General features: G+C 36.7%; 2 protein-coding genes across 2 annotated transcripts in view; one reads left to right on the top strand and one right to left on the bottom strand.

The window, feature by feature from the left end:
* The window catches only part of LOC142349644 (muscarinic acetylcholine receptor M2-like), a 223,185-nt gene that overhangs the window by 30,981 nt on the left and 167,708 nt on the right, over positions 1-24,496 (top strand). The window lies entirely within an intron of this gene.
* LOC142349643 (voltage-dependent calcium channel subunit alpha-2/delta-1-like) overlaps positions 1-24,496 on the bottom strand; it is a 261,704-nt gene that overhangs the window by 232,325 nt on the left and 4,883 nt on the right. The window contains exon 2 of the mRNA XM_075401355.1: positions 12,189-12,631. Within this exon, the coding sequence (XP_075257470.1) occupies positions 12,189-12,631 (443 nt within the window). The remainder of the gene's footprint in view (positions 1-12,188; positions 12,632-24,496) is intronic.

Here is a 24,496-nt window from a genome sequence, read left to right as displayed (position 1 = left end):
TAAAACAAGTGCAGTTCGGCTCGTAATATACTTTGGACATTTATGACATTAGCAACAAAAATTTTTTACAAGAAAAGGCAATCGCTTTTTAAAAGTTTTCTATCCCAAAAATAGTGGTTGGCTAATTTGGATCTAGGACTCAAAGTAGATGGCATTGTTTTAAATCCTAAATGCACCAAAACAATACAGAAAGACCGCCTTCAAATTTTGAAGTTTTTCTGGTTTTAGGGTCTTTAAGAAGCGTTATTTGATTATTTCTATTTTGGTGTAAGATAGAACAGAAGTTTTTTGTTTGCTGGCATTTTTTCTGAAGCGTAGGATAGGACCTTGGGCACAAATAAAATTAGGTTAAACGATTTTTCTACAGAATTTTTAAGTTTGTAATCATTTTCATTAAGCAAAACTTATTATTTCTGAAAAGCAGTCGAACTTTTTTAAAATACAGTTAAGCTGCGCGATTGAGGATCAATTCAGCATGATTAAAACTTCTGATCCATCCTCCCTGTCGAAAACAACAGGGAAAATAAAGATTCGATTGAGGGTAAAGTTATCCGTGCTTTAATCTACATTTTATAGATCTGTTGAGCATAATATAAGTAAATGAATGAATTGGTTAATGAAGAATAGTAAAACCTGCTCACACTTTTGTAAAGAAAAAAAAACAATTTTTTTGGAGTTAATTGGTAATACATTTGTTAGTGAGAACAAATGTTAGGAGCACTTGACTACTGTCATACGGCAATGGATACCCTTCACATATCCATATCCGTATTTAGTGCAAATTACATTATTTAGTTCCATTTGAAGGGCAAGTGCTGTTCTGATTTCAGTTAAGTTTATTTCCTCCCATGTTTAGTAAAGTAATGTCTGTCCATACTGTCCTAGGCAGGAAATTCATTTGTTCATATAATAAACAAATCTTAAAGTTGCTTCCTTGTTCGTGATTGAGTTGAACAAACCTTTTCTTAATTTGTAATCACTTAAAACTCTCAGTCTCCCATTTGCAACTCTAGAATTCAGTTTAATTTAAATCTTGCAAAACGCTTCTCAATTTAACTCAGCAATTTCGACAAGTGCCAATCGCACCGCGATTGACCATTCTAGATATTAACAACTCAGATATAAATAAGTAGCTCGCCAAATGCGGCGCAATTGCCCACTTCAATTTGAAATCGAACATTCGCAACTCAATTGGATTCATCCATCGCAATTGAGTATAACATGGCGCAGTCAGCAGCGGACTCCACGAAGACACCACTTCACAAAGAGGCATTTTGAGAAAAGCCGACAGCAACACCTCCTCTGACGTGGGACAAATGGACACAACAGTAGAAATTGGCCCTACTAGCTAAAGAGGGAATTCAATTAGACAATCTGTTAAACGATCCTCCATCAACAGTAACCTACCCACCCGAACCAACCTATGAAGAACCAGTAGAAAACCACACACAAGCGATGGAACGAGATCGGAAAGTCCCGTAATCAACAATTGAAAGTCAACTGGCAAAATCGCTGTCAAAGGTTGATGAGATTGGGATTTTTGTGTGGAGATAAACCGTGGGGAATTTGCGAACAAAAAGCGATATCACTGTTGTACTTGAGTATTGGAACGGAGGGACGACGAATTTTCAAGAATAAACACACTTCCAAATAGAGAAAAAACCTTTCAAAGAATTGTGGCAGGCAATGGAGGATTATTTCACGAAAGTCCGTAACATAACTTATGATCGCTTTGTTTTCTACTCTTGTAAGCAGCAAAAGGGAGAATCTGTAGAAAGTTTCTATGGTCGCCTCATAGAATTAGCACAAAACTGTACCCTAGGTAGTGAAGAAACTACCCTGATTCGCGATGCATTCATATTAAATATGATTGATCATGAGACTCAAAAAGAACTGTTGAAAGAAACAGTCGAGCCATCCAAGGCATTGGAGATAGCTATACAAATGGAGATGGGAGCGCAGAATCAAGACAAGATAAACCAGAGTTTGATATCAGGCTCAAACTCTGTGAATTTGATCAACAATCACCAAATACGCAATCGCAACGCGAATGCCCAACAAACCAAGCGAGATTTCACACGATACGCAACTGTACCTCAGAATTACAATACACAAGCGTTTGTATGAATTGTGGCCTTCGTTGGAGTCATAATCATAAACAAATTTGCCCCGCGAATGGTAAAAATTGTAATAATTGTGGCATCACTGGCCATTTCGCAAGAAAATGTCGCAAACCAAAAAAGTCACCGGGACAAACACAGAAAGCTCAACAACCGAACGTCAATCAAATCGATCAGTCTCCCGAGAAGAGTGATGATGAAGAATCTGTCAATTACATAACGAGCTACCAACAACTGTATGAAAAGGTGTATGACTCAAACTATGATAGCGATTCAGATGATTACGTGGCGGTGATTTCGTCAGACTCGGTACATCAGCTGGAACCACTGAATGTAGAGGTACAACTGGGGAAAATTAAGGCACTCGCAATGATCGACTCTGGAAGTGCAGTTAGCATCATAACGGAAACTTTGGCAGACAAAAATCCTCCAAACCACAAAATCTGCAAAGTGGACCGACACGACAGACAAAAAAAATTTGAAAACTTTTTCAAACGAACCCATAAAAGTTCTTGGACATTTGGAAACCACAATCACCTACAATCAGTGGAAAGATAAAGCAGCAATGTTCACTGTGGTAGAAGATGGACACATAAACATAATCGGGAGGGACCTTTTCACAACCCTGGGACTTGCAGTGGTACAACAACAACCCGATAATGGTAAATGCGTTAAAAACATTAATACCTCTACATGTAAAATTAAAGAGACAATCGCGACGCAATTTCCTCATTTAGTATCAAGAATTGGTTTGTCCAAAACACATGTAGCGAAATCAAAGTTTCATCAAAAGTTTACAGCAAAGCATCAAAAAGGTCGTCGTGTTCCGATAAATTTTCAACCTAGAGTGTCGGCGGAATTAGAAAGAGTACAAACTGAAGGTCATATCGAAAAGCAATCTAGTTGCTCTGATGAACATTTCATTTCCCCGATCGTTATCACAGTAAAGAAAGACCAATCAATAAAACTCGCATTAGATTCCAAAGTACTAAATAAAGCCATACAAAAAAAATAAATATCAAATGCCTAATATTGATATGCTCATTGATACAATGTCGCAGCACCTTACCAACACACAAAATGGTCAACAAGCGTATTTCACCACATTAGACTTAAAGTATGCCTATAGCCAATTAAAATTACACAACGACACAGCAAAACACTGTAATTTTAACATCATCTGCGGAGAATCTACTGTTACATATAGATTCAAAACTGGTTTTTATGGTCTTACAGATATGCCGGCAGAATTTCAAAAAGCTATGGATTACACTCATATAGGTCTACAAAACACATATTGTTTCCTGGACGATATCATAATCGTCAGTACCGGTACTGACGCAGACCATTTGGCATATGTTTTCAAATGTTTGAAAGAGCTAGATGACGATTATCTAAGAATTAACCTTCAGAAATGCCATTTTGCAAAAACTGAAATTGAATGGTTAGGCTATAAGTTTACACAAACTGGAATCTCACCCCTAGAAAGTAAAACTGCAGCGATATTAACAATACCACCACCAACGACACTAAAATATTGGTAAATTCTTATTCTCTAATATTGGTAAATTCATACCACATCTTGCACAATTATGCCACCCACTTCGACCACTTCTCAAAAAATCAGTAAAGTTTATCTGGACAGAAGAACACACAAAACATTTCAATCTGATTAAAGAAAAAATTGCCAATAGAACAGAAACTAGCCATTATAAACCAAAACTTGATGTCAGAGTCAAATGTGATGCCTCTCCTTCTGGACTGGGAGCCGCATTGGAGCAATAAACACTAGACGGTTGGAAACCAATAGCATTCGCGTCACGATTCCTCAACTCAACAGAGGAACGCTATAGTATTAATGAATTCGAGTTATTGGGAATAGTTTGGTCAATTGACTACTTTAAATACTATTTGTACGGGAAAAATTTTACTGTAGTAATAGACCATAGAGCTCTCCTATCCATACTCAAAGAGCACAGATCAAACAAATCGTTTAACAGCCGATTATCACGATGGATAGATAGACTACTTCCGTACAACTTCACAATAGAACATATGGCAGGTGCAGAAATGGGTCTGGTCGACTATATCTCAAGAAATTTATATGCGAGAGCTAAAAAGATATCTACATATGACGAGCACTTTGTTGTGGCAACAATCTCAAAAATCTGTGATTCTATGAAATACCTGATTACCAATAAACAAAATGCAACTAAAAAATTCAATAGCATACTAAAGTCAAATTGGCCCTCACATAATTTAAAACGGCCATTCGCACCGCAACTGCCTACATTACAAAATACTATTTCACATATACGCAATAAAAATTTGCATCGCAATCACTCCCTTCACTACCGAAAACACCATTCGCGACGCAATTAACACTTACTACTTCTAAATCTAATCCGTATTTTAAACATCCAATTGCATCGCAAATGCCATTTAAAGTTACAAAATTCCAATTTGCACCAAATAACTGTAAAGTTAATAATTCACTTTCCGTTAACAAATTCGCTGCAAAAGAAGTGCAAATGTCAGACAGTAAAGAATGTGAACACTCTGAACAATTATCCCCAATAAAGCCCATTAATGGTATTAAGTCAAATAATCGACCTAATAACGCTAAATTTAGCGCGAAAACAAAAATTCCAAAGTATAATTACCACTTGCATAATAATCACTCGCTTTTTGCCCAAATTCAACCCACAAATAACTTCACAATAAATAAACAAAACAAATTTTCCATCTTGGATAATTCAGTCTACTCTATTAGTACAATGTCCAAGGCCAAAGATCCCGATCCAAATCAACACCAACCAAAGCAAGGGTGACGTTTTCGGATACCACCCCATCTACGCCAGGAACAAATACTACATCAAACACAGAAACACCCACTGGTAGCTTGATTGAGGAGACAGACGATATATTGTTCACCGAGACTCTCAACAAGGTCTTCAGCAAGAAGTTCCTTGCCATCCTAACAGGCAAGGATGCAATCCTCAAGGAGGTTAGGGATTGTGTCATTTGGAATGATCCAGACAGACTGCAAGAGATAAGTCCCTATCTCTTTTCATATTGGCGGGACTTGAGTGTCAAGCATGGCTGTGTGTGTTTGGATGAGCGGATTGCCATCCCAAAGTCAATTAAAGACGCGGTATTGGAGGACATCCATTCAACACATCCCGGAAGTTTTGCCATGCTATCCCTTGCACAGAACATTTGGTTGCCCTACATACATAGAGATATACTGGCAAAAACCAGTGAGTGCAAAGCCTATACGGAAATTGGTAAGAAGCTTAAATCAGTGATTTCGCACCGCAAATGGGCACCTCTTCCAAAATGTAGTGAACCAAATGACGAAATACAAATAGACTTTGGCGGTCCAATTTTGAACGAAAAAGGCATAGAACAATATTTCATAACAAGTATAGATAGATATTCAAAATATCCCACAGCAGAAATAGTAAATAACGCTCCAGGCCCAAATGTAATCAAATTTTTAAATCTATATATATATATATATATATATATATATATATATATCACCAAGGAGTACCTAGAGCTATTAGATTAGATCAAGCTAGATTTTGTACAGGAAAAAAGTTTGAAACATTCTGTACCGAAAATAATATTACACTTATTTATGCACCAGCAAATGATCAAAGAGCAATTAGGTTAGTAGAACGTATTATTCAGACAATTAAACGACAATTATCTTGCATGAAATCACAATTAAATAAAAAATTTGACTTAGAAAATTCACTTAAGGCAATAATACAACGACTAAGAACATCAAAACAAAAAACAATAAACACCACACCATTTGAGGCACATTTTGGTAGGATATGTAACACGCCTATATCAAATATCACCACTAAATTTAATAGTAAAAATCTTAATTATAATGCAATAATTAAATATTATTTAGACGAAGATACGATTCCGGGTCGATCATATCTGTCAGAGGAGCAATGGGCAGACACGGCCCTCTGTTCGGATACAGAAATTGAACGCGTCATTTGTGCCGCGAATTCTAGAGCCAGAGCTGAGCAAGAGAAGAGGAACGACGGCGAACAACGCCTAATTAAATTGGAGGGAGTTTTCCGATCAATTCCCTGCTCAGAACGCAGTATTCAAGTGAAACTGGCTAGAAAGCTCCATGAGAACCAAAGACAAAAGAAAAACCTTGATGGTTTATACGAAGTACTGGCCCCTGGGAGCACAGTTTGCAAAGTGAGTCTTACAACAAGTGTAATTAAGGAGCCGAACAGACAAGAGGTGCGAGTCAGAAATTCTGACATTGCAAAATTCGGTACGCGTGCGGAAAGGGACACTGATCTAACACAATATATCGAAAGACGACCGAAAAAGATAAACGAGAAGACCATTGAACAGAAAATATACAAACATAAGCGGGATCTGATAAGAAAAAATACAGGAGATAAGAAAATAAAGCGAAACAGAAAGCAGTCTGACGATGTTAGTGTAGTCTCATCAGGCAGATCGTGTATTTCTTCCGCGAGTAATGTAGCCAGATCCCAGAAAATGAGAATCCCGAAAAGAAACCCAAAACACGACGAAGCTTTTATTAATCGGCCCGATCTAACGCAAGTTCTGCAATTCAGTCCAATTTCACCATACGCACCACAATCGACCAACTCTGATGCACCTGGCCCATCTGCAACGCAAATGGCTTCATCAAAACCACCAACACCTATTCTCAGAAAGTCGAGTAAAAGACAGCTCAAAATTAGCGATACCTCTGACTCGGACACCTCTTCGATAAGAAAAAGTAAGCAAACGCTGAAAAAGAAGACATCTCAAACTATTGTAGAAAAAGTTAGGAACACTGAAGGTTACTCTGAAAATGAGCGACAGGACATTGGAGAAACTTCTACAACAAATTCATCGGATTGGACAGAGGACCCCAAAAATTTGCTTAGGGAGATGACCGTTCTTCAAGCAGAAAATGAAGAAAATTCTGATACAGAATAAGCATCATCAAACTTCATAAACTCTTATATTTTACTTATTATTTAATATTTTATTATTTAGTAACCGGTGAATAATTAGTAATTTTCTGATTTTAGTTGGTAATTTTATTTTCTCTCAAAGAGGGGGAAATGTCATACGGCAATGGATACCCTTCACATATCCATATCCGTATTTAGTGCAAATTACATTATTTAGTTCCATTTGAAGGGCAAGTGCTGTTGTGATTTCAGTTAAGTTTATTTCCACCCATTTTTAGTAAAGTAATATCTGTTCATACTGTCTAGGCAGGAAATTCATTTGTTCATACTATAAACAAATCTTAAAGTTGCTTCCTTGTTCGTGATTGAGTTGAACAAACCTTTTCTTAATTTGTAATCACTTAAAACTCTCAGTCTCCCATTTGCAACTCTAGAATTCAGTTTACTTATCATGTCAAAATCATCTCAATTTAACTCAGGAATTTCGACAAGTGCCAATCGCACCGCGATTGACCATTCTAGATATTAACAACTCAGATATAAATAAGTAGCTCGCCAATTGCGGCCCAATCGCCCACTTCAATTTGAACTTGAACATTCGCAACTCAATTGGATTCATCCAACGCAATTGAGTATAACAACTACTTCATATTTTCAAGTGACCAATTTACGTGGTTAAAAAAGGTGTTAGGCTAGTTTAACAAAAATCTGAGTTGAAAATTTTCCGCTAATGACTACTTAAGTTCCCTTTACTTAATCGAGCTTTCGCATAATCTCCATCCATTCCCGATTTTGATTTTTAGTAGGTGTCATCAACGGATCACATTAATATATTTTTGAGTTGCTGAAATTTGCATTCATGGCAGATTTATTGTTCCGGCCCAAATTAGTGGCGGAGGAACTATATACTCAAATGGGTTTTTGTTCAGTCATTTTTGGCCGATCGATATTATCATCGTCGAGAATTGTGACTTGTATCATTAAGATAAACCCGTCCAGCCTAGAATACGGAAATAAAATGATTTTTTTGATTTTCGCTTCTACAGGGATTTATCGAGGTTTAAGAATTTATAGACAAGATTTCACATTTGCCAAACTTGAAATTTGCTCAACTTTTGACGTCAATTTAACTAAAATATGTAAAAATTGTTACTGGAAGTGTCATAGATTTTATCTTTAAAGATAGAGGAGGGTTGCTGAATTGTTCGATCCAGGTTTATAGGCCCGAATTTAAGCTAAATTTTGTAAAACTCAGACTTTTATCGCCAAAGATGGGACGAATTATGCCTTTTAGCCCAATTTCTTTAAATTTGCTGAAAGTAGACATCTTAAAACTGCGGTCAAATTCCTTACTCCCGCTGGTTTAATGAGTCTTCTAGAATCAAAGTTTTGCCATTCTTTGCAAATCTAAATCAATAATTACACAAAAAGCATTATTTATTTTCATTGTGATAAAAAAAATTAGCTAGAATTGATCTATTTTGCAACCAATTGATAAATTGAGTGTTTTCGCAGCCGTGCAGCAATATCAAGGCTGATCTCGATCTCGCCATGGGCACTTACGATAAAAAGTTTGATTTTAAAGGGGTGTGGCATTTTCTTTAATTTATTTCCGCTTTTATAGTTTTTTATGTGAATTACTGAAAAAAGTTTCAAATCAGTGCTAAATTATAGACAAATATGATCTTTAAAAAGGAAAGAAGATCATATACTTTGTTTTCAGAGTTAAGCTCATGGTTTTTGTCTGATCAATTGTTTTCATAAAAATTTATGGACATCCTAAGATTTGCTTTCGTTTATTACATTTTTTAAAATACAATGACTTAGTGTCCCCAAATCAAAGATCCAACTGGCTTTTTTAAGAAGCACAAGTGAATCTAGACAATGCTTGCAGTTTTTATCTAATGTCTCTTATGGCTCTTATTTGTTTTAAGAAAATGTCGGTGAAAATCTGAACTTTGCCACTATTTTAACTTATTTCTCTCAACTTCTGGCGTAAACTTTGTCGAAACAGACAAAAAACCATTTCTTGTGAGTCATCAATTTATGGCTGTAACGGTTTTATTTAACTACTGGTTTCTTGGTTTCGATATTACGAGGTTTCAATTCTGTTTTGAGCATAGTTGCACATTTTATAAGATCATTTTGTGTCCTTATCGAATTAACACATTATTGAACGGTTCAATTGAAGTAAAGCATTTTTGATAAAAAAGAACAGCGTCAAAAAAGCGCATCTGAATATGTTAATTGATTTTATTGAGTAGTTTATTCTTTTGAGCTGAGACAGTTTCCTCGAAAATTTTAGTGGACGTTTGTCTTCTTTTACTGTTGTAAGACATATATCCGATAATGAAAGATCTCAATTGCTTCCCAAGGTCTTATAACGCATCCTATTCAAAGATTTAAGTTTAGAGCTATTTATATCAATGACCTTCAAATTAATAAAAGTGATTTTTTCAACTGTCTTCTTCTTTCTTGTCAATTCGATCACCATTTAACTCGGTTGGTTATGTGTTTTGACTGTAGCCTTCAGGCGTACTTTATCATATTACCGTCCTCATCGTAGCTATATTACAGATATCACAGCTTCCACCATTTAATTTTATAAAGAAAACTTCGAGATTTCTACACTTCAGTTTTTGACTGTCTTTTTGTTGTCAATTTAACTTAGTCGTTTTATATAGAAGACCTGTGGTGTTCAGATGAGAAGTATTTGATAATTTAATGTTCGAGCAGATAACATCAAATAATTATAGTGCCTTGAACAATACTTTGTCGTAAAATTTTTGAAGTTTTGGCTTCACTCTGTATTCGTTGTCATTTTGTAGTCTCGTGACTTAGTGTCATTAGTAAAAGATACGATTGGCATTCTGATGTGTTGCAACCTAATCTATTTTTTGTTGAAAACCTGAGTCCGTTATAACTTTTGAAAATTTTTGTTCTCAAAAACATATTTGTATTTTTGATCTTCACCTTTTTTTAAATTGTTTTTGGTCGATTCGCAGCTCAGTCTCTGTAGAGACAGGTCACAACCCGTTTCCAGTGAGTTTTAATTTGCGTATATAGCGGTTTTAGTTTCAACCATTTGTAACGCGGCATTGTTACTAATGTTACTACGAGATTTCTTAAAATGTTTGAGATTTTCATATATTTGTGCATTATAAAGGATTTTTGTTTTCTTTTTAAATTTTAACATTAAAGGTAGATCCTTTTTGATTTGAAATTTTGCAAAATTCAATATTTTAAATATTTGGAGTGACAAAATCATGGTTTTTACTGCTTGACTGCCATTTTCGCGCATAGTTTAATTGAACTGTTTAATTTTGCCGGTAGTTCTGTCCTTCTTTTTATAGTCATATGGCTTACACTGGTTAATGACAGGTCTCAATTGCTTCCTATCGAGAAATAATTGAACAATTTTGAGATTTCAGTTGATATCTAATGATATTAATTACTTTGAAATTAATTGTTTTCAAAAACAGAAACGTAGTTTTGAACTTCCCACTCTTTTTGCTCTTTTTGTCTACCTGTTAACCAGTTGCATTGAGGACAGGCCCCAATGAAGTAAAGGTTGTTTTTAATGAAGTAAAGGTTACTTTGTTTTGTTGAGGTTTTATATGATGCAAGTTTGGTTTTGTTATCATTTTTTATAGAGACATTGAGTTTCGGTCGCAATTAACGTTTGCTAATTGATTTTTATTATTGTCTTTTAAACTAGTTCTATTAACAACAAGTGTCATCGGCCCTCTAGGGCGGCATTATTGTATTCTTTTAGTAGTTTATTGTACTATATGTATATATTTGAAATTTTTAAAATCTCTTCATCATATGGTTGTCAATTTAGTCAAGAATTTGGATGAGCGAGATCGGAACATTATGTGCGTACGCACATTACCGAGCCTCCTTGTTGTATTATATGTTTTTTTTGTACCCGATTGTCTTTTAGCATCAAACTAAATTTTTATCAACCTGGTTTTGACTTCAATTGACGTTTTAACAATATTGTTTTTCATATTATTAGCATGTTTTCACAAATACTTGCATCATGTAGTTTCTTTTGGTATTCTCAATTCAGTTGTCTTTGTTTTCATTTTAAACGGATTAATGTGCATTGGGAGTTAAAGCTTTTTTCTCTAGTTTGTGTTGAATTAAAAGACATAACGAAATAATATTGTGAGCTAACGCTGTTGTTATCTATTCCTTCATTATTTTCTGTTATCTTCACTAATATTTCGAAGAAGACGGTAATAGCAGATATAGCACTCTAATGCAGTTTGTCTACCACACCGCCGAATTTTGGATTTGTGTACGTGAACAATTTGACGATAGTATAAAAATGAGAAGGACGTGACATCATTAATTTTTGAAAAATTGCTTTTGTAAAACAGAATTTTGAAAGCTTCAATGCTTGTTGAGAATTGTTCATCAAAGCACTCAATAGAAATTCAAAGTTTGCAACTATTCTTCAAATTACTTGCAGTAAGATATTTGTGGGCAATTAAAAAGCAAAATGCTGTTTTGCTATGGCTTCAGAAAGCCCTTTTGAGGAAACCATTATGCGGCGTTTTTCCTGTTTACAAAGCTATTAAAAGTGAAATATCGCAATCGAAAACTTCAGAGAGGAAATCGTTGTTTGCCAGTAATTTTTGTTTCTATACCACTTCGCAAAAAAGACTTTTTGACAAAAATAGAAACTGTCTTTTGCAGTAAAAAAAGAACAGTTAATTGGAAACAACTAGAGTAACTAAAAATGATATCGTTTTAGAAATTTATCAAAGCAAAAAATGGCGCGTATTTCTTAATGAATCTCTTATGTTGATAAAAAAAATTGTAGAACCATTTCAAATCCAACGCCGCGGTGATTGGTTGGAAAGGGGTTGGTGGGGGAAGGGAGGGGGTGATGGAGGGGTTGTAGGGGATGGGGTTCTTGGGTGCATTCGGGGAGTTGGGAGGATCAATTTGTGTGTTAGCAAGTTACAAAGGCCAAAAGCAAAGGCACAATTGAAAATTTTTTGCTGCGATTGTTACAATAACATATAATGAACAATAGAATTGGTTTTTTTATATAGTTTAAAAAGTTTAAAGAGATACTTGCTTTAGTTTCTTCTATTGTACATGGTGTGGGGTATCCATGTGGGTGATCGTAATCCTGGGCAGTTATAACCTGCAAGTTAATTAACCAATCAGAGAGCAGGTAGTAAAGGGTGACAGGGGATGATAAGATAGCACAGAAAGAGGAGGCAATTAAGGCCAGAATGTGATTGAAATTGATCACGAGAGGGGTGAAAACTAGGCCGTGAACAAATTGGATACAATTGTAAAGTAAACAAATAATGGAATGTCTGCATTTGGAGATTGTGGTTGTTGTTGTCATTGTTATTGATGATGATGATAAAGGTAGCGATGATGATGATTGTTTGGAGTCAAAAAGTCGACTGGGACAAGTGCACAGGTGGTTTTCAAACACTGTCCTTTCGAATATCTGCAGGTCCACTAATTTGGACATGAGACATTGTTCCACTGCGAAGAGAGAGCGACCTGAAATGTTGATGAGGTTCATTATTACGTAATTCTGCTATTAATTGCTCAAAGGCACCAAAGCTAAAAGCGAAGTCCGAAATGCGTGAACTAACACGGGCATTATGTCTTTTTATAATATCATTAATCGGCAAACCAGACAGTCAAAAACCAATATGGCTCCAATCAATAATCCTCCATATATATTTGAATTCATTTTTCCAGTCGAAAACCCGAATTTCTTTCGCGCATCGTAAGAAGATACTTCGAGTATCATGATAAAATTTGTTAAATGTGCAATGAAAATCCAATAAGCCCTCCTACAACCACCCGTAACACAACGGGATAGCGTCCAAGTACAACGGAACTGAGAGAAATCGTGTGACCTTTAAAAAAAATTAGACCAAAAACATCACTTCGTAGCTTCAGAGTCTCATAACTGAAATTAAGGTTGCACAATATTAATTCTAGCATACCACTTTTTTATTTCTGTATTTTTTTATTCATTATACATTCAAACTTTTGCCTAAAATAGTGCAAAAAACAGAATTAAGTATCAAATTGCATAAATTTTGCTTAAAGGTTTCAATCTGAAACATCAGATCTCACAAAAAAATGAAACTGAGTTGAAACGATCCATGCAGTGAAGTTTGGAAAATGATAACATATGTTATTCAGCTTCTCTCGATCAAAGTCGAAACCCAAAAGATCATTGGAGAAAAGATGAAAAATTGAATAGCTTCAAAAATCTCAGACCTATAGTTTGATAGATTGTGAAAAGTCCGTTCTAATTTGAAATAATGTTAGAAAAACGCCCTAAGATTAAATTTCAACAAGGGCAAAAAAAACTGACTTTTCCTGTTTTCATTTATTTTAAGCGTGCTCTATGATTTTTATTCGTCTCTGGCTGCAATAACAAAAGTTGCTAACGTAACAATGCAATAACTCGTTAGCGCCTAATAACTACAAGAAATATCTGAAATAGCAGTGTGATACATAGATAAAAATATTGTACAAACTCTTCTGAAACCCATAATTTTAGTATGATATTTTAATGACTCCTACTAGTTCAATACTCAATAGTTTACCTCCGACTGTAGAGTGATTTGTTCAACTTGTTCACATCACCTAATTCTATCAATTTTGTCCAAACTCATTCTCCTCCTAATCTTTGTTGAATTCAGTTGCTTATCAAAACCTCTAGTTTTGGAGCTAAGAAAATCTACTAGTGGAAAGGCAGCCGCTTTCCAAATTAGAGGTAGTCACTTCTATTGTGTCAGAATTCCATATATCATTCTCAGAGCGGCTAGCTCATTTTAAACACTTGACAGTGGGTTTGAGCCGAGAGTCAAAGTTACAAACTTTAGCGCAGCAATAGCAACACCATTTTATACCTACTGAATCAGATATCCCATGGCACAATCAGCAACTAAAGAACGCGCTTTACTCGGGATAGAACTGTTCTAGGAACGACCAAACTTAGAACTCTCACTAAGACGGGAGAGATGGAGGATAATCCTAATATTAGCAATACTGGCAAAAGAAGGAATTATAATCGACATCCTACGAGAAGCATCCCAAACACAGTTAACTCTCAACCTTAACCAATCTACGAGGAAAACATAGACAACAGCACTGCCCAAAGTAAACGTGATCGATCATCAAATCCGAAACGAGCGATTGAAAAAAAAACTTGGATCAACAAATGCCAAAAGATCGAGGCTGCGGGAACCCCATGTGGTGACAGACCTTGGAAATTCTGCGATAGCAAAAATGTATCGCTTAACTGTCTCAGTTTTGGGCACGGAAGGCCGACGGATCTTTGACTCACAAGAACCAACTGTCCAGACTGGACTGATCAAATTTCGACAAAAGAACTGTGGGACACTCTCGAAAACGATTTGTACAAACAAAGAGTTATAACTTTAGATCGCTATACTTTTCTCACGAGAAAACATTTAAAAGGAGAACCAATGGAAAAATTTTATGGATGTCTTCATGAATTATTCCGAAATTGTAACTTTGGCAGCCATAAAGAATCGATCATTCGAGATGTATTTATTGATAATATGCAGGATGGAGAAAACCAACGCGAACTTTAAAAGGAAACGCGAACACCCAACAAAGCACTAGAACTAGCAATAAACATAGAAATGGGCAGTCACAACCAACTCAAAATTTCGGGGAACACTGCTTATACACTATCTAACCAACTCGCTATCCCCTCGATTAACAATATTCAGAACTCGTGGAACATTCCAACAACAACTACAATCATTTTCAAACCCTCCATCTGTCGAAATTGTGATCATACTTGGTCACCCAGTCACCATCAAAACTGCCCAGCGCGAGGGAAAGTTTGCAAAAATCGTGGAATCAATAATCTTTTTACGAAAGTTTGTCGCAAACCAAAGAATCTAATAAAATCAAAACCCAGAGTTAATATTGTAGATGATGTACTGTCTGAAGTTGCTACAGTAGGAACATCTGCAACAGTAGAAGATCAAGTGAACCAAATAGACTCTATGCTACAAAAGCATAACATCTATGACGCGAACTGCGGCTCCATTTACGACAACCTAGACGACAACTGTGTAGCAGTAATTGCAAACGATGAAAATTTGAGAGAAGTAGAACCAGTCAATATGCAAAAGCAATTTGGAAACGTAGAGACCAAAGCTTTAGTAGATTCTGGTAGCGTTTGCAAAATTATCCTCAAAAATCTTGCAATTTAGTAGTTTTGAGCAAGAAAGATAGCTACTGGAAAAAGCCATCGGAAGTACAAGACCTGAAAAAAATATCAAATGATTTAATCAAGATAAATGGCGTTATCAATACCGCAATGAAATTCAATGACTCATCCACCAAGGACGTCAAAATTACCGTTGTCGAAGACGGACACTGATCAATAATTGAACAGTAGCTGTTCCCACATCTTGGACTATCCCTAACTCAATCAAAAAAGGTATTAAAAATTAACCAATATAAATGCCCGATCAAACAACAAATAGCTTTCGGCTTTCCAGGTCTCAACTCCAGAATTGATAAATATCACAAACATAGTGTAAAATCTACTTTTCAACAAATTTTCACTCCAATCCATCATGAGGCAGGATGAATACCAATCAATTTTCAACCCTTAGTAAACGCAGAACTTAAAAAACTAATAGATGAAAAACAAGTAATAAAACTCAATAGTTGCTCTGAAAAAATTTTATATCTTCAATCGTTAGAACAGTTAAAAGTGATATAACCGTTAAGTTAGCTTTAGAATCAAAAATTTTAATTAAATCATTTCATAAAAATAAATATCAGATACCCAACATTGACATTTTAATAGGCAAAATACAACAAAATATATACTCAAACGCCTGCAAAGAAACAGAATAATTTTCAACATTGGATTTGAAGTACGTTTACGGTCAATTAAATTTATACCCGGAATTCTCTTGCCAGTGCAATTTCAATATAGTCAGTGGCAAATGTACAGGCGCATATTGTTTCCTTACTGGATTTTTTTGGCCTAACTGACAAGCCAGCTGCATTTCAAAAAGTAGTTGACTATCCTTGAGGATATTATTGTTTTCATTCGAGGATCGAAAGAAAAATAGTCGAACAGTTTTTTAAAACATCTGGATAAGGACAACCTTAGAATTCACCTACCTAAGTGTCACTTTGTAAAAACAGAAATAGAACGATTAAATTATAAACTTTGTCAATCTCTTATATCCCACTAGAGTCAAAAAGATCAGCAATCCTAAACCTTTTAGCACCATAAAACCTGAAACAAATACGTTCTTTCTTAGGATCAGTACATTATTTAGGAAATTTCATACCTAATCTCTCTCAATTATGTCACCATTTCAAGCCCTTCTGAAAAAAACACAAAATGTGTTTGGAACAATTAATTAGAAACACATCTCCAACATTTTAAATATCAAGTACCAAATGCCACTAAAAACAGACTCTATAATTCACACTTGGAAACCAGTTTCAAATGCAATGCTTCTCGAGTTGGTCTAGGCGCCGCATTAGAACAACGATCACCAACAGGTTGGCATACAGTAACATTTGCATCACGTTTCCTTAACACTAATGAGGAAAGGCATAGTGCCAACGAATTAGACTTATTAGAAGAGGTTTGGTCTGTCTAATAATTAAAATATTATCTATTTGGAAATACTTTCGCTGTCATTAGTGACCACAGAGCATAACTATGAATCATGAAAGAATATAGATGGGTAGATCGCTTATTACCCCTTGAATTTACATTGAACACATACCAGGTGCTAATATGGGACTGGTATAATACATTTTTCGCCAACCAGATCAAAAAAACAAAAGTTACAAACATTTAAGATAAGATTTTGCGGTTGCAACATTTACCCGCATTCGTGTTTAGATTGCAGCAATTTTTTTAATTTAGCACCAATAAACTGCCAATCACAGCACATTAACCGAGTAAATACTACAAGTTCCACAAATACTCACAAAATAAGCCAATCCAATTTGCTTTCTGCTTTAAACTCCGGCAAAACTCAGTTGCTAAATTCCTCCTCTGCAAACGCAGAACTAATCAACCATTTTAAATCAGACAACATGTGTGACTTAATATGGTGGATGAAGCGAGTGACATTCCAGTCACTCTGGTCGATTGACATTCCAGTCTACACCAAACTCCGATATCAAAACCACACGATCCAACTTAAAAAATTTAACTCCCAACTTAGAACTCTCAAATAAGAAGGTTTTTTCAGGATAATTTAACCCAGTTATTCACAAAAGGATTACCTTGCGGACATGACAAGCAAATATGCGGGACGAAGGAAATGCAAGACTGCGTTCTACAATATCACGAGCAGAGGCGCCAAGACGTGACCTTCACGTCAGATCAGGATGTGTGAATAGATGAGAAAGTGACAAATCCCAAATATATCCAGGAGGCGGTACTCAAATCACTTCACTTCACACACCTCGGAAGTTGGGGAATGATGACTCTGGGCCAATACGATTTTTGGCCATAAATCCACAAGGAACTCCTTAAAAAACCAGTCAATCCCAGCATCTAAGTGCAGACCACATGAAAACTTTTCAGAGCCCAATGAAGAATTGCAAATAGATTTCGGTGGACCAATTACATATGAAAAAACTCATGACATACATTTTATCGCATTTATTGGCCGTTTTTCCAAATATCTGACCCAAGAAACATTTGATAAAACAAAAAGACTAAATGTTGTAAATTTTTTAGATGGATAAATTTAAACTCTTGAAGTAACACGTAATATCCGACCAGATCAAACTAGATGTCTAACAGGAAATCAATTTAAAAAAATTTGCGAACAATATAAAATATACATAATAGCAGCACCTCCAAGTGACCATCGAGCCATTGAATTAGTGGAACGTTTAATAGAAACTAATAAAAGACGATTAAGTTGCATGAAATTAGTCAATAAAAAACCACACATTTACAATTAGAGAATCAAAAAAGTCAATAGTGTATCAATTACGTATAAGTAGACAAAAGACAACAAATGTAAAACCTTTCCAAGCACACATTGGAAGAAAGCCAAATACACCACTTAGTAATAAAAGCAGAATTCAAAAAGCATCAAATCTAAGATATGAAAAATATTGATCCACTATTTAGACGCCGACACTGTCCTCGTTGAGGACCATCTGGATCAAAATGGATGGACGTCAGGAAATATAAGCGACATATTAATCGAGGAAGCGTTGAACTGGGCTCAAGCCGACGCAGGCCGCCAATAAAACACGACAAAAACAAGTTTGTCTCTCGTTTCACCCTACACCCTAAACTGACTAACCCGATTCCTCACTCGGAGACCTCCCTAGAACTGATACTTGCCCAAAAAAGCACAAAGCGTTCTAAAAAAGGTTTGAGAAGACTTTGGGACACAGTAGCACCCTGAAAAGCAGTAATTGGCACTTCGCAACTACGACAGAAATACAAGAACCAGCTGTTCCTGAAATTTGCAATAGAAGTAAAGAACACGCGAAATTCGGTACAAAAACCGAAATAAACACGGTTCTGCAGAAATTCGCTCAAAGACGCCCCATCTATATGAAAAGACAACAGAGGAGAAAAATACTCTTCATTCAAAGGACCTCATGAAAAAATACAGGGGAGATATCAAAACAACACATAAGCAAATGGACAACAGTTCTAGCGTTTTATTGGCGATGATATCCTTAAGGCGATGATATCCAGAAAACCAGCAAAACCCCAACTACTATCAGCCCGAGTGCGAAGTAATAGAAGTGCAATCACATCCGACAACTCTGCCGCCTTAACAATTTCGACATCATCAAAATCTACGGGCAAAAGAAACAGACGTGGCCCAGATTACTAAGTTTTGATTACTAAGAGCTCTGTTTGTCTGGTCAGTGAGTCCGAATCAATATCAGCTCTGAAGAAACAAAGGACCCTTTATCCAGTAACCGAAACTATTTTCAAGAGGAGTCGACACAGCCACCACCCGAGGAGACCAGCTTCGAGCTGCCAGTAGTAAGTCATCCCGACCCGCGAGTACGACCTCCTACAAGCTAACGCTCAGACTACGACTACGTTGTTTTCGAGAGGCAAATCAGAATAAGCATATTTGATGATGAAAATCAAATATGATAAAGAAACTCATAAACCAAACTCTAGTTCATTGTTGTAGTTCTAGTTCATTTGATTTCATTAAATTTGTCATTCATTTGTGACTCCTTTTCAGTTCAATTGTTGTGTATTGTCCGGTTAATTTTGTTCAAGTGCTACAGTTACATGTTAATTAAGTATCCCGGAATACTAAAGCGTTTGCATTTTTAACTTTTTTTCATGTTTTACTTTTACGGTAACAATACTCATTTACACTTTCTTCACACAATACTCTATTATTTATAATAACCAGCAAATAAGTTACATATATATATATATATATATATATATATATATATATATATATAATCATGAGAAAAACTCTGTAAATAAACGTCATTTTGATAACAAATCTTGCTCTCAAATTTGTTAAAAGAAAGGATATGTGATACATAGATAAAAATATGGTACCGAATCTCAAGAAATCCATCATAACTTTAGTATGATATTTCAATGACTCCTACTAGGTCACTACTGAATAATTTACCTCCGACTGTAAAGTGAATTGTTCAACTTGTTCACACCACCAACTTTTTTATTTTGCCTAAACTCACTCTTCTCATAATCTTTGTTGAATACAGTTGCTTATCAAAACCTCTAGTTTTGAAGGAAAGAAAATCTACTAGTGGAAACGCAGCCGCCTTCCAAGTTAGAGATTGCAATTGGATTGTGTCAAAACCCCAGATATCTTTCTCAGAGCGCCTTACATAATTTGAACTTTCGACAGTTGATTCGTGCCTTGAATCCAAGTTACAAACTTTAGCTAAGCAATAGCAACACTATTGCATACCTACGGAGATATAACAAGTGGCGAAAATTTGTTTTGGGATTTGATTTTCCCCGAAACTTTCAGATTGCATTGTTGCTGAATAGTTTCTTGCACACCAAAACAGTTTTTTTTATTTCAAAATAATTTGTGTGAGAACGGTTTTGAATGCTGCCATCGACATCCCAAAAACACCCATCAATATAGCACTACCTAGCAATTCAACAATTTTTGATGGACATTACTACATTATAGAAACGTTCATGATTAAAGTGACGTCATGAAACGTTCAGGTATTATCAGTTCAGTTTTGACTTCAAGTGAGCATGTATTGAAAACGCATGTATTTCAATTACAATCAAAACAGATATACCAAGAGAGAGAAAGTGAGACAAGTCTGAAACAAGTCCATCAAAATCGCCCCAGACTCAAAACTGCTCAGCAATTCCATAGAAAAAAAATCAAATATCAAATGTAGTCTATAGACAATTTAATGACTTGGTCGCAATATACGTTTCCGACAACAAAAACTACCCCTGCAATTTCCTTTTCTCCAAAATAGACCTAAAGTATGCATATAGCCAAATTACCCTCCACCCGGATACCAGAAAGCATTGCTACTTTAACATCCTTGGGGGAGGGGAATCCATAGGAACATATCGATTCGTAAACGGATTGTACGGGCTATACGACATGCTTGCTACCTTCCAAAAAACAATAGACCGAACACTCGAAAACATTCACAACAAATTTAACTTCCTATACAACATATTATTTATTACAAAAGGTTCGCTATTGGATCACGAATCAGACATAGATCAAATCCTATCGCAATTGGACAACGAAAATCTTGCTATAAAAATCGAAAAATGCGAATTTGGCAAAAGCAACAAAACATGGTTAGGATATAAAATAACCCAATCGGGCATACATCCCCTACCGTCAAAAAAACGGACTCAATTCTAAACGTAAAACTCCCCAAGACTCTCAAACAGCTCCCTTCCCTTATGGGCTCAGTACACAAATTAATCAAATTCATCCCAAATCTAGCTAGCTTACTTGACTTTATTCGGCCACTCTTATAAAAGAGAACATATCGAACAACAAAAAACAATGGAACGACTCGCACACTAAAGCACTCGAACTCGAAGTCATGAAAACACAAATCTTTAAAATAACGGATAAAAATCCTTTCGATAAACAAAAAAGCATCGGATTAAAATGCGACGCAAACCATACAGGCTTAGTGGCAGTCCTCGAACAACAATACCAAGAAGGTGGTTCCCAATCGCGTACGCTAGCCGCTTTCTCAGCGACACAGAGCTGAAGTATATTATAAATGAGCTGGGACTACTCTCTGTAGGGTGGGCCACAGAACACTTTAAAAATTATTTACTAGCTTCAACATTCAAACTCACCATTCAGCACTCTTTTCGGCGCTAAAATCCAATCGTGGTAAAAAATCCCGCCAAAGTAGGCTCACCAGATGGGTAGGCAAATTACTACCATACACTTTTCAACCCACCATTTACCCGCCAAGGAAATGGATTTTCGAGATTATTTAAGCAGTACCCACACCTTAATCCTCCCCCAATCAGATTGGATAACGAACTCGTCATATTAAACAGAATTAGAGAACTTCTATTTACACTTCTTGACTAGGAAGGAAAACAAAAAATTTCAGCCAATCAAAAAGCTCCATTCGGAGTCACGCCCAACCTAAATGACGCAATACAGCAAAACAAGCTAGCACAAATTAGAACAAACACTTTTTGCTTTTTCCCCACTTCAAAATGGTCGCTCTCTAATTCTCTTTCTTTATCTTTTCAAGTTTTCAATACATAAAACAAGTTCAACGTTATTACTCGCAACAACCGCCACGAAAATACTTTTGACATCCCCATCATTAAACGGAAAAGAACGCCGAACCTCACAAACACAATGAACCCGACTGACTCAGTTACTCCACTCCCAACTACTACTCCCGTTTCGGTATCCACACAGACTGACGAAAACCCCAACTTCTAATGTAGGCCCAGGCCGCTCCCCAATAGATGATTCACGACACGCACCCCTATTTGAATTCGAGAACGAAAACCCCCCAAACTATCGCTGCAGCCTTTCTCGCGCCTTTGGGGAAGAGTTCCTCACAGAGGCAACCCTCAAAGACAAAAATCTACAGGCCATTATCAAACTGGCCAAAGCCCACAATTGGGGGGACCTAAAATAGTTATCAAAATATAATTATAATTTGAGAAACGATCTTTCTGTAGCCCCATCGGGCTGTCTTATCTATGACAGAAAATTAATTATCCCGTATCACTTACAGAATCTTGTCATTAATGCAGTCCACCGTAACCACCCGGTTCAAGTCGGGATGATTCGCCTATCAAATATCATCTGGTTCACCCAGATTCACCGCACGATATCCTTCGGGGCCAAAAACTGTAGACAAAGCCTTGAACAAGTTGAGAGTTTAAGATCAATATCGCCAAAGTATAAACTAGGCATCCTCTTCAACTGAAGGAACCTAATGAAGAGCTCTAATTAGATTTTACCGGTCCCATCTCTGATTCCTCAAAGCCCAATTCCGAACAATAAATTTTAGTTTCCGCAGACAGTTTCTCTTGATACCTGGCAGCACTTTTACACACTAATTATGGCACCCAAAACCAATACTGTTCGTTTTACGGAATTCCGCGAAGCACACGCTGCGATCAGGCACACGCATCCAAATCAAGGGCTTTCGAAATTTTCTGTAAAGATAAAAACATAAAACTAATATTCTCTCCAACACATGATCATCGTGACTCAGGTATGGTCAAACATTTAATCCAAACCATAAAGAGAAGACTCGCCTCCATGAATATTGACCCCCTGGGGAATAACATCATTTTAGAAGAAAGTTTCAGAAACAATAGAATCAGGCAAACTATTTCCCAACCAGATAACAAAAAAAACCCAGTTCGAGGCACACTTAGGTAGACCCCGAAACACCAAATTTTTCAACACACCAACTAACCCCTCTAGCGACAACCTTAAATACAATAAAATAAAATCATTCTATTTAGACTAACGACTGCTTCAAAACCCCACATTGACTCCAGCAGCCATTTCGGACCGGGATACGAATCGGAAACAAAACTGGACATCAGATACAGGCCGAAACAATCAACGCCCAGCAAGTCGAGCTCCCACAGGGAATCAGGGACCGCGGAGACTTCAGACTCTGATGACGCCCCCTCAGCTCCATCAAAAAGGGTACAAAATTTCTCTCTAAATTCAAGTTCCAAATAAATGATGAGACAACAATAAAAGACGAGACCAGACGTAACTTAGCAGGTAAGACCATAAGGAGACGAAACCCAGAACCGCGGGACACCTTAAAACCATTATGGTCAAAAATCCCACGCGGAAAATTTGTAGACTATACAACCCACACCACTATTATCGATACTCATAACCAAAGAAACACAGTAATACGTAACAACGAGATAGCTATCTCAACTGAAACACGTCCCAAACCCCCAGAACCCAATAACCGTTTGATATTTTTGTAGCGTCAAAACCATAGGGGAATACAACAGAAACAAACGCAAGATGGAAAAAATCTGCTTAGACGAAAAAGCACAAGCCAAGAAATAAGCCCTACCGGAGATGGTGCAGAACTCAGAAGCCCCAGGACCATCGTCGGCCCCAGCTGGAGCCATACATATACAACAACAACAACAAGGTACTTATACCCCAATCGACATCCCTGAACCTTCAGCATTCCCAAAAGCAACCTCATCGCTCAGTATATCCCCCATCAACCGTATTCCACAAATAACCCAAGAAGAAAACTCCACAGAAGAAGCTAACCAAAGCCGACCAAAAGGATACCCGCAAAAGTATACTGAAGAAAACCTTCATTTCATCAGCCCGCAAAACTGCCAACACGAAGTTGACTAAAGCCAAAATCGCTGCATTAAAGCAAAGCGGGGCCATCGAACTCTCACAAAGCCCTATCAACATACAGGAAATCAAGAAAAAGCCGACCACACGCATGTTTTGTCAAGCTCCCCAGGGAATTCCAATCCCTATATTATAGTAACTTCATCCTCCGCAGCAGACTTCATGACCACAACCCCAGCAAAGACCACAGTGTCCATGATCGCTAAGCCCCTCCGCTGCTCAACATCCGCACGTCCAGCGCCGAAGCTACGGTAAAGAAGTTACACATTGAAAACTCAGTCTCCAAACTACCCATATCCCCAGTCAACATCGAGACGTCAGCCGTAGATCTCGCTGACACATCGGACGATACTCCTCCGAGACCGATATATCGATGGACCCAATTATGCTATCATTCGGACAGTTCAGAGTGATACTGTGTTCCTTCCTTGTGTCAACCTTCGATACCCCGATGGACTGTATACCGCCCAACCCCGAACCAAACCACGACACTTCGGAA

This window comes from Convolutriloba macropyga, chromosome 11 (genome assembly GCF_964194025.1).
Source record: "Convolutriloba macropyga chromosome 11, txConMacr16.3, whole genome shotgun sequence".
NCBI lineage: Eukaryota > Metazoa > Xenacoelomorpha > Acoela > Convolutidae > Convolutriloba > Convolutriloba macropyga.
Note: the sequence above shows the minus strand (reverse complement) of the source record. Positions and strands in the feature narration are given on the sequence as shown.